The 11,849-nt window shown below is 41.6% G+C and overlaps 1 protein-coding gene and 1 pseudogene across 2 annotated transcripts; one reads left to right on the top strand and one right to left on the bottom strand.

The window, feature by feature from the left end:
* Positions 1 to 2,146: 2,146 nt before the first annotated feature.
* Positions 2,147 to 4,155, bottom strand: LOC306779570 (carotenoid-cleaving dioxygenase, mitochondrial-like; annotated as a pseudogene). Its single transcript has 5 exons — positions 4,117 to 4,155; positions 3,507 to 3,640; positions 3,195 to 3,377; positions 3,000 to 3,110; positions 2,147 to 2,263 (listed from the first exon to the last, which is right to left on the bottom strand). The product of its transcript is annotated as a carotenoid-cleaving dioxygenase, mitochondrial-like (transcript).
* A 2,693-nt stretch (positions 4,156 to 6,848) lies between these two features.
* LOC306779698 (interleukin-18-like) lies at positions 6,849 to 11,558 on the top strand. The gene is made up of 7 exons (XM_079271676.1): positions 6,849 to 6,880; positions 7,050 to 7,109; positions 7,740 to 7,843; positions 7,970 to 7,993; positions 8,096 to 8,236; positions 8,445 to 8,584; positions 10,760 to 11,558. The coding sequence occupies exons 3-7, from the start codon at positions 7,780 to 7,782 to the stop codon at positions 10,976 to 10,978; spliced, it is 588 nt and encodes a 195-aa protein (XP_079127802.1). The 5' UTR covers positions 6,849 to 6,880; positions 7,050 to 7,109; positions 7,740 to 7,779; the 3' UTR covers positions 10,979 to 11,558.
* Positions 11,559 to 11,849: the final 291 nt, after the last annotated feature.

Below are 11,849 nucleotides of genomic sequence, written 5' to 3'. Positions count from 1 at the left end.
GACGTCAGCATGCTGTTTTCTAAATTTGCTGAAATGTTAAGGTCGGTCGTATTTCAACAACTAGTTTAGATTTTTACAAAGTTGTGATCCGTAGTCGCTCGGTGTACTCGTGATTGTCCGTTATAGTGAAACGCTTGAGAAAACCGTGCTCGCAGAAGCAAAAAGTTATCTCAACGAAAGACAAAGTTTATAGAGAGGATGTGGGCGAAACTACAGATATGAATTGCACAGTTTGCCACAAGGCGGATCAAAATCAAAATCAAAAGGAGATTAACGTTGAACCCGGTCATGAAACATTCAGACTGTTCTCACACGGCGGTTGTAGCTATTTCCTGCTGCGCTGCAGATATCCCCCGAAATCAACCCAATCATGAACCAGGAAGTATGAAGACCACACAAATGTGTCCAACAAAGACCGTTGTTTGTTCCCCGTGTGGAACTAGTAGTCTACGTTGATTTATTCCTTAAATAATCACACTTCAGTAGTTATTTTAACCCAAAACACAATCTTTTCCTGAACAAGGACGTTTTGTTACCCAAACATAACTACGTCGTTTTCTGTAAAGACAGAAGTTCATTTTGAAAAGACTGCGTTCACGTGCGGAGCAGAAATCGACTCGTGTTGCTGGACTTTTAGGAAAACACAAAATATGTGGAGGAACTTTTTTCGTAAGATATCATAGCAGCCGTTTTATGAGGACACGTTGGAAACATGCGAGGTCCCAGAGGATGAACCCTGATGACTGTTTTCATTTAAGTGCCACAAACAATTGACACACACACACACACACTTGTTTTGAAGTCCTTGTTTGTGGTTGTTTGCAGTGAGATAGCTGCAGCAGACAGCGACCAGATGAAGGAGCTGGAGAGCATTCTGATCGAAGCTCAAAACCTCGAGTCGTTTCTGAAAGAGAACAAGAAGCATCTGAGACAAACGTTGTCTCAGATCTTTGACAAGCTGCATGAATAGCTCATTCATTGTTCCACAGTTCATATTAACTCATACGAGACACTAATATATGTTAACTGTTATGAGTTTTAGTAGAGAAAAGCTGCTTTTCAATTGAATATTTTTCAGAAAAAAAGTACATTATTTGTTCCGTAAGCAGAAATGTTTGTATGACTGTTTATGAATAATTAAAGTGCCCATGAAGTAAGACAGACTTCTACATGTTGTCATTGTTAAAGCTACACACCCACCAAATATGAAACACAAAAGAGAAGGAATTCAACAGAAACGTTGAGAGTTGTCACACTTCCACGTCTCTTTTCACACTTCTGGTGTGTTTTAAAAAAACAGTTTGAAGACAAATGTGCGACCAGCAGAGGGAGCACGTGCACCACGCGCAGTTTCATAACCGAAAACAATTCATGAGAAATAATTATTGATTTCAGTGACTGAAATGTCCAGTTTCTATAGAATACAGTAAGTATGTATAGTCTTCCAATTACATCAACACAATATTAATATTTTACACTGGAAAGTGTATCTTTATATATATATATATATATATATATATATATATATATATATATATATATATATATATATATATATATATATATATATATATATATATATATATACACATATAAATATTGTTATTATTATTACAAGGAGAAAAGAATGAATGCACACAGACGGGATGTTTAGGTGAAGTTTTGTTTATTTAATGTTTCATGCCATGCATTTAAAAATGTACATTTTAAGCCGAGTCATACACAAGTCATTCATGAATCATTCAACTGTATCAACATCTTCTTTCTCCAACATGTGGGCGCTGAGCCCGAAGCCATACGTTCTCTTCATCAGCTCCTCTTCGAGGGAAACAACGCAATAAAGATTCGCTGAACTTCAACTGAACCTTTTCATTCTGTCCTGTAAAATATATTTATTGCAATATTCTCTATTTCAGCAGCCCTCACCTTAACACGCATTTAAATTACAATGTTCAAAACAACGGTTTACAAGTATACAAAGAACAACGTAGATCTTCAACAACAGTTACGATATGAACAAACTCTTCTTCATACATTCATATCTGCGAAGTCAAAAAAAGTGCTCAATGACTCTTGAGGCAGGCGATATTTACATCGTTCATAACTTCTTTCCGATCCGTGTTTTTTAACTTGGGATTCCGCACGGTCACGCCGTGGCGTGGAAGGTGCCGTGGAACCCGTAGGGGATGTTGACGGGCACCGCGGCTCGACCCAGCCCCTCAAACGTCCTGGCATCTAAAACCAGCAGGAACGTGCTCTTGTCCTGGAAAATAACTCAGATTTGACATCACTATTCACATATTTGAGCATTAAAAATCTCACTCTCAAGTCGCCACAGTTTCCTCCCGACTGATTGTGTTGAACCAGCAGCGAGCTCAGAGGAAAATGTGGGGATTTTGGATCCTCTTAACAAAATCATCTGTTTGTCTTGAAGGCTATATAGAGCTGAAGTCCCGCCCCTTTCTGGTGTCACTCATGGGACCTTATTTCGGAAAAAAATAGTTTGGCTCGTTAAGAAAGTCTCAGTTTGGCGGAGGAACATTTCGTTTAGTGTGAAATCGCTCAGTGAGCTTCACACAATGTATGACCGCCAACATGGCCGTTAGCTTGGCTTGTTAGCTAGCTAGCTTACCTATGTTTCAAATGTAGCGTTATCTCAGCTGAAGAACGAACAAGACCCGTTGTTGTTGTTGTTGTTGTTGTATGAGAACTTCGCTTCAGCCACTTTTGCGTGTTTATTCTTTCTAATTACGTATTTTGTACTTTCTTTACGTGCAAAAATGATCTTTTGAATTGACAAACATCATCGTGTCTTTCATGGCACCGTTCAAACGGGATTAAAAAAACATTTGTTACTCGCCATCAAAAACAAGCTTCCCTGGCTGTCGACCGTAAAGGGGGCGGGGCTTGTGATTAAATAGCCAGTCTAAACGTGTAAGCGTTGTTGCCGTTACGAAATGAGAAATTGATGTACGTATTTTTGTGTGAGCACGACCAACCTGATTGGGTGTGATGACCACGGACATGACGACGCCATCGTCCTCCTCTGTGGCATTAGGGGACGGTACGAAGACCGGCTCGGAGGGATAAAGACCGGGTTCTTCCCACACCTGTGAGAAAATACGGGGAGTTTACATCTGAAAACCTGTAACATCTGTAACATATATCGAGGAGAGATATGAAATCAAACTCACCGTCATGTGTTTCCCGTTGAGGTCCATCTTGATCAGCGTGTCTCCTACAAGATGTCTGAAGCCACAGCCGTAGACGTAGCGGTAGCGATGGGTGTTGTACTTGCCGTAGTTGATCTGGGGGAACTCCAGACCTCCATATTGATTCAGATCCTCGCCGTGGAGGTCCTCGTGGGTACAGAAGACCTGTAGGGAGGGAAAACAGCACTTTAACCGTGGTGAAATTACATGAAAGGTCATTTGAAATAAGATGAAATGGTTGGGAAGAAACACGTTTCCTGTCTTTCTAACCATTGAATCCCATTGGCTGCCCACCTTGTTCTTGGCGATTCTGATGGAAGTGGCCGTGCTGCCGGCGGGTTCAGGTTTCTGCCGTAGCGCGTCTCCTGGTCCACATTTAGAGGCAGAATGAAGCGCCGCGGGAAGACTCGACACAAGGTGTTATACACCTGATGGGGAAATTGGAACATCTTTTTTTAGCCTCGACAAAGCCAACTATATGTTCATCCAAAACCAAAAAGCAACCAAAGCACTTCACTTACAGAGTAACTAAACCACTAAACCACCTTCCTGAAGATGGAAACTGATGTATGTGTGTATATCAGTAGTGCTGTTGATGGATTCTGGTCCTAATCTTGACATTTTAGAGCAAAATATTTGAATTCAACTGTTACTCGGAGGCAACCTTTGTCACCAATCAACTCCCCCTCCTATAACGCGAACAGCTCCTCTGTAGACTGTGGAGAGAGAAGCGTTAACCGCTTTCATGAACGCTGAATTCAAATCATTAAAGTCAAATACAACCGAACGTTTGGACAAACCGCGGAAGCACGGATTGTACAACTTGTAGGTTATAGGCTATGGCAACGGCGGGCCGAGATGGAAGCTAAGCTAACCCAGCTAGGACCTGAGGCTACTCCACTACCCAGCATGCTACTGGGGAGGATGAAAGACCGGGATCCATAGTGGTCCAGGATCAAGCTGCACTTGAGGGGCGGACAGCTGTGTTTGTTGTGTTACAAATGAGCTACAAGTGGATTGCGCTGTGCATCCCTGTGCTGCATAATGACACTAAACCATCCTCTAAACCGTCACGCTCATCATTTATTTATCTTTATAAAACAACGGGGACGGATCCAGCACGGACAGTTACAGGAGTGAGGGATGAGGAGGTAAGGAAACATGAGAACATCAGGGTAGGGAGTGAGGGATGAGGAGGTAAGGAAACATGAGAACACCAGGGTAGGGAGTGAGGGATGAGGAGGTAAGGAAACATGAGAACATCAGGGTAGGGAGTGAGGGATGAGGAGGTAAGGAAACATGAGAACACCAGGGTAGGGAGTGAGGGATGAGGAGGTAAGGAAACATGAGAACACCAGGGTAGGGAGTGAGGATGAGGAGGTAAGGAAACATGAGAACACCAGGGTAGGGAGTGAGGGATGAGGAGGTAAGGAAACATGAGAACACCAGGGTAGGGAGTGAGGGATGAGGAGGTAAGGAAACATGAGAACACCAGGGTAGGGAGTGAGGGATGAGGAGGTAAGGAAACATGAGAACACCAGGGTAGGGAGTGAGGGATGAGGAGGTAAGGAAACATGAGAACACCAGGGTAGGGTGTGAGGGATGAGGAGGTATGGAAACATGAGAACACCAGGGTAGGGAGTGAGGGATGAGGAGGTAAGGAAACATGAGAACACCAGGGTAGGGAGTGAGGGATGAGGAGGTAAGGAAACATGAGAACACCAGGGTAGGGAGTGAGGGATGAGGAGGTAAGGAAACATGAGAACACCAGGGTAGGGAGTGAGGGATGAGGAGGTAAGGAAACATGAGAACACCAGGGTAGGGTGTGAGGGATGAGGAGGTAAGGAAACATGAGAACACCAGGGTAGGGAGTGAGGGATGAGGAGGTAAGGAAACATGAGAACACCAGGGTAGGGAGTGAGGGATGAGGAGGTAAGGAAACATGAGAACACCAGGGTAGGGAGTGAGGGATGAGGAGGTAAGGAAACATGAGAACACCAGGGTAGGGAGTGAGGATGAGGAGGTAAGGAAACATGAGAACACCAGGGTAGGGAGTGAGGGATGAGGAGGTAAGGAAACATGAGAACACCAGGGTAGGGAGTGAGGGATGAGGAGGTAAGGAAACATGAGAACACCAGGGTAGGGAGTGAGGGATGAGGAGGTAAGGAAACATGAGAACACCAGGGTAGGGAGTGAGGGATGAGGAGGTAAGGAAACATGACAACACCAGGGTAGGGAGTGAGGGATGAGGAGGTAAGGAAACATGAGAACACCAGGGTAGGGAGTGAGGGATGAGGAGGTAAGGAAACATGAGAACACCAGGGTAGGGAGTGAGGATGAGGAGGTAAGGAAACATGAGAACACCAGGGTAGGGAGTGAGGGATGAGGAGGTAAGGAAACATGAGAACACCAGGGTAGGGAGTGAGGGATGAGGAGGTAAGGAAACATGAGAACACCAGGGTAGGGAGTGAGGGATGAGGAGGTAAGGAAACATGAGAACACCAGGGTAGGGAGTGAGGGATGAGGAGGTAAGGAAACATGACAACACCAGGGTAGGGAGTGAGGGATGAGGAGGTAAGGAAACATGAGAACACCAGGGTAGGGAGTGAGGGATGAGGAGGTAAGGAAACATGACAACACCAGGACACACATGAGAACTCTGTCAAGCTACATATTATGCAAAGTGAACATCTTTTCTTCTACATAGCTGTTCTCAGTCTCATCTGCTTAACTTGGTCATGGAGGCATCAACATGTAATAGAGATGTTAAATTAACAGTGAAAACTCATCATAGCTTAATTTAACATCAGTATTCATAATTACACTTCATGTTTACTTCTCCTGATCTTTACCTCCTATAACAAGGTCCATAGGGGCATCTCAATAAATGAACATGTTATATTATATTATATAAGTGTTATTTACTGATTGTTTTCATGTTGGAATACATGTTAAATATTTAACTGCCAAGTAATAATGCGTGTTTGATACATTATTGTGTTGCATTAAATCATACTGGGATGTTTGCTGACATTGATAGGACGGTCCTAGAACACGTTCCACCAGCCGCCACTGGACAGTTGGCAAAAAACAAACAAACACAAACTGCAGAATGGAAGGAATGTTTGACTTCGAGTGTAAAACACAGACGTGTTGGTGAGATTACGCTGTTGTTGTGAAAGCACACACACATTCATAGGGTTTCATCTCTCACTGCCTTCAGGGAAAGTTCTGTTTTCATAAATCCTGTAAGTGCTCAAAGTTTACAGGAGAAAAATGTTTATTCATGAAACAGTGTGTTTGATTTCTCTGCAGCACTTCTCCCTCAGCTCGTGCTGGCCCTCTGGTGGCCAGATGGAAAATCAAAACTGGTTTCAAATGAAAATGTATTTATAAACGTGAAGGAATCATGATGTACAATCACTCATCGAGTGACGACATTAATTCTCCAAAACACACTTTCACTCCATAACTCATGAAGCCAGATGTCTTTGTTCGAGATGCAAAAAGAAGAACTCACAAAAATAAAACTTTCAACACTTCCGGCTATTTTAAAAACTGATCTCACGCGCACCAGGCTTCAGCCGCGCAAGTCCACACCGCTTCACGTCGAGCAGCACGAGAGCAGATCGCGTCGCGAGCCAGTTGAAACGCTTCATCGGGGAGTGGTGAGTGAGAAGAAGGTAACACATATAATGATGTATATATAATATGACGTATGTTTTATAATGTAAAGACTTTAGAGGCGAGTCTGCATGTGGAGAATGGGAACATGGCACTTTATTGTGAAGGGTTGCCAGGTGGTTTATCTTATTGTGTATTTTCCTGTGTCCGCAGTGAACGCCGCACCTTGAAAGTACGTTCACCGTCGTTCACTTCAGACGAACCAGTTTACCGGTAAGATGACGACATTCAGTTGAGACAGAACGTGTTCCTCACACCGCTGCTCTCTCGTGAAGAACAACGTTTACAAGTTGTTTTCTTTAGTTTGTGGTCGTTAATACACAGTTCTACCAACACAATGCTCATTCACGGAACAACTTGCAATACGAAATCCTAAACTCCAATTCAATTCCAAATTAAATGAATATGTTAAATATATTCTTCAATTAAATCTAGTATGTTAAATATATGTGTACAAGTATATGTATATTTAACATTAGATTTCATGTGTATATATTTTTATGTATGTATATATGTATATATGTAAATATGTATGTATGTATGTATGTATGTATGTATGTATGTATGTATATAATTAAAATTCCACTAAATAATGTTCACAAACTAGAAGTGAACAGAATAGATCAGCTACATCATCAGACCTGATGCAGCTATTTGAGTCCGTATCTATTCCTTAATCTGTCACCATCTATATTTAATATTTAACATACAATTATTGTTTCTTTAATTGTTTTTAAATCTCCTTTTCTTTTGCCTTGTGTTTTGATGCTTTTAATGGTTTTATGTGAAGCACTTTGAATTACCTTGTTGTTGAAATGTGCGATACAAATAAACATAAACCAGGTTGTGTCTAACACAACCTGGTTTCCACCAGCGCTCCCTGATGGCCTGCAGCTACACCCCTGTTACATGCGTTGGTACATGTGGAGATGCCTTCTACTTTCGAGGTAAAAGGGCTGTCAATTCTATTCCTATTATATGGTATGAAATATGATATTATAATGTTGACATAATCCATATTCTGGTTTGTATAAAACCCTGAACGCTTCTCTTTTGTCCACTGCTCTCTATAGATAAAGAGGTGGCAGCAGAAGCAGGTGAGGCACTTCCTGTAGTTTCCTACATTTGTCGTAGAATGAACAGGTGGCGATGACATTGCAGGTGTTATAACAGCTTGTTGTTTTCTCCCAATGATGCAGATGTGGATGAAGACAGTTTTGGTATTTCCGAACGGTGCCTCTGTTGTTGGGTCAAAAGCATAGACAACAAAGTCCTGCTTTTAAACGATGAGCAGGAATTTCAAGTACGAAACTTAACGAGCGAACAGCTGAATCAGCCTGGTAAGATGCAGCCAAATACATAAATATATATGTTTATGTGTGTATGCATATACATATATTGTGTGTGTGTATATGTGTAAGTGTATATATGTCTGTTTGTTTTGCTGCACACCTGTTAAACTGTTCTGTCCGTTGAAGTGGATCTACTGATGATCGTCCAGCTGGTGCTACTTTCTCCTCATGCTCGTCCTGTGTTTTTTCTTTTTAGACTGCAAGTTTATAGTCCAGCTCTACCGTGAGCGTGAGGAAGCGGGACGAGGGGGGAGGCCCGCCATGCTGTACTGTGAGAACGACAAGGGCAAGAACGTGGTGGCATGCTGCGATCGCAAGATTTATTCTGAGAACATGGTGAGTATAAGTGTACAGTTATGTACAGCGTGTCCCCAAAGTGGTGGCAGCCCCAATACATAAGTTGTCATACACAGTATCCATAAATACCAGGATGTTCGACTACACCGGGTCGCTTTTTGTAGTGTGCAACCACAGACTGTACAAGAAGTGGACATGGTCACGGTGACGTCACCTGTTGCTTTGTGGACTGATGTTTTTGAAGCCTCAAGTTCGGCCATCTTGGATTACGGCCGTCGCAATATTTTTTTGTGAACAGGAAGTGACCATATTAGGACTGAGGAGGAGTGACGTAGAGACGGCGTATACGTCTCTGGTAGAGACCTGTCAATCACAGTAAGCCCCGCCCTAAAGCATCCCCTGCTTTATGGTCTGTGTGACTCTAAATGGACCATAATGTACTAAATGAACATCATGCTGTATTGAAGAAGACTTGAAACTAGAGATTGAGACATAAACTCATGTTTACAATGTTTACTCAGGTAATAAATCAAGAGAGAAGTAGAGTCATTTTCTATAGACTTCTATACAACCAGAGGAGTCGCCCCCTGGTGGTCACTAGAGAGAATGCAGCTTTAAGACATGAAGCTTTGGCTTCACTCTTCAGATTATTATTTATTTGTAAGCCTGTATTTTTGGTTATTTTTTTGGAATTTAGAACTATTAAAAATAAATTTCATATTGATCCTTACACTAATTTAAATGATAAATATGAACATTGAGATGATTTAAAGACGTTTTTCATATCTTATTTGGGCATTAATTAATGCAAATGAACATACGCTCATTTCCTCAGTTATCTGACGCTACGAGAGTTAGCTGAGTCTGACGTGGCTCTGAAGAGGAAGTTAAGATAATAAAAATGTTCTTGCATGAGGGCCAATGACTTCTCTCTTTATGGATTTATGCAGGATTTATGGACATTCATCCGCAGTAATGATGATCTCTCGCTCGGTCCCCTCAGTTCAACCCGCCCACGCTCCTCACAGATTGAAAACATCTGCTGTGGAACGTCAGCAAGTATTTTAGCTTTCAGTGAAGAAAGTCAGAAAGGTTCTAATGTGGCTGTGATAACGTCACGCAAAGATAAACCCAGACATCCACAGATGGACGCTTATTTTATTTTTATTTTATTGGTTGCTGACCAAAAAAAAGACTTATGGGAAGAATGCAAAAGCACCAGCTGAATAAGAAGAGGAAGGGTGGAGGGACGGGTTCAACCACAGCGAACCCACCCTCAAGATAAGTACAGTGAACTGACGCATGTTTGATTGATTATGATAAAAACATGCTGGACCTGCAGCGTCATACTGCCGAGATTATAGGACTGTAGCGCCAAACCCAATACAACAGAAAGTTCTGATCTAATGGGATCTGAAGCCAGAGCGGTGCTAAACAAACATGCAGTGAATTATGGGTAAATGGTGTTTTCTTGCCACATCTCATTTTTGTCCGTATAATCTGAAAAGATGTTTATAAAACAGACTACAAAGTAACAATGGCCGAAAGAAGCGAGCAGACAAAGACTGACTCGTTGTACGCGCTATGTAGAATATTTCACTTTGCAACGACACAGCCGGTACCGGCGGAACCGAAGCGCTCGTTTCCATCTGTCCTCTCGACGAAGTCTGAAGAAGAGCTTCTCCAAAGCAACGCGTTGCCTGTTAATTCCAGCTTGTTCTCGGCTGTTTTATTGTGAAACAGGAAGTTGTTCCTGTTTAAATCTAAGCTTCTAGTTTCTTTTACCAATAACTGATTTCTTCTATTCTCCGTTGTCTCTTTGCCGTCAGCCTGGTTGAACAGATTGTACAGCTTTTGCATCTCTGTACTAAATTAAATCACTTCTATTAGTAAAGAGGACTTTTCTACAAAATAAAAGCATGAAAGACAATAATATGGATTAATCCTCTCACACTGTAACGAGTCAAGCTTTTCTATCCGGTGACCAAACCTTTGTTTTCTTCTGTCATTGGAAACATTGTGTTCAATAAAAAATTAAAATGTCAAAAAAAGAAAAAGACGAGGAACTGAAGCGCCAAAGCCACCCGACTCCACTGACCGTTCTCAATGGAGTCTGGCATCTTTGGCGAGAGCACGGATGGACTGTATAGTTCAACCCTTCCAGGTTCATCGCAGGAGAACTAAATCCGTTTGTCCTCGTGTGTTTCCCTACAGGACCCTCTGCCGGAGGACATTGAGGAAACTCGCCACAAGGCGCTGTTCTACATGACCAAACTCACAGCGACCAACATGTATCAGTTCGAGTCCTCCGTGTTCCCGTCTGAGTTCCTGGGATTCGCGCCCGACGGGGACGACCCGTCTCTGAACAAGCTGGTGTTGCTTAAGAAAGATGAAGTGGACGAGTCGTGTCAAGTTGTTGTGTCAATGATTTGAAAGGATGTCGTCCCTGCTTTTTGCCTCATTAAGGATAAATAGCTTTATGGACAACTTACAGCCTTCACTGTGTCATTTAAGTCATTTAAATTGAATTAATTACAATTTACTTTGAATCATAGAAAGTGTTTTAAAAAATGTATTTAATGGACTCAATTAATATAATTAATAAGTTTGTTTTCATAAAAGCAGAACACACTGTTTGGGCGTTTAACGGCAACATACTGTAATTCCACAAAGTCTCTGAGGCAGTTTTTTTTTTTTATGAAACAAAAAGGGGGAAAATCAATGTACTGCTTTTCTAGATGTTTGCATTTTTAAATTGAGTGTTTTTAATAGTTATATCACACTTTTATAATGTGCAGATATTCAGTTTGTTTTTCCGTTTAAAGGTTTGGAGTCGCCCGTTATGAGACAAAATGATTCAGACAACAATGTTTTTACATTTGAAATAGTTTTGTGCCCCAAAAGAAGAATTAAATGATAACTTGTTTAGAACCATTTTCTCTCAGATTCCTTTCATTTATTTGTTTTCCCGTCGAGAAAAACGTCAATAACCCTCGATAATAATTGAACTTTATGGTTAAATTAAAGGTTTAAACTGTGATTTGTTCAGCTGATATTCCAACAGCGCTACGCCTGAAGTAACCTTCTGTTTCTGTTGTGAAGTCTGAAGAAGAGCTTCTCTACAGCAACGCATTGCCTGTTAATTCCAGCTTGTTCTCAGCTGTTTTATTGTGAAACAGGAAGTTGTTCCTATTTAAATCTAAGCTTCTAGTTTCTTTTACCAATAACTGATTTCTTCTATTCTTCTTTGTCGTCAGCCTGGTTGAACAGATTGTACAGCTTTTGCATCCCTGTACTAAATTAA

This window comes from Melanostigma gelatinosum (genome assembly GCF_949748355.1).
Source record: "Melanostigma gelatinosum genome assembly, chromosome: 7".
In the NCBI taxonomy this organism is placed as follows: domain Eukaryota; kingdom Metazoa; phylum Chordata; class Actinopteri; order Perciformes; family Zoarcidae; genus Melanostigma; species Melanostigma gelatinosum.
Note: the sequence above shows the minus strand (reverse complement) of the source record. Positions and strands in the feature narration are given on the sequence as shown.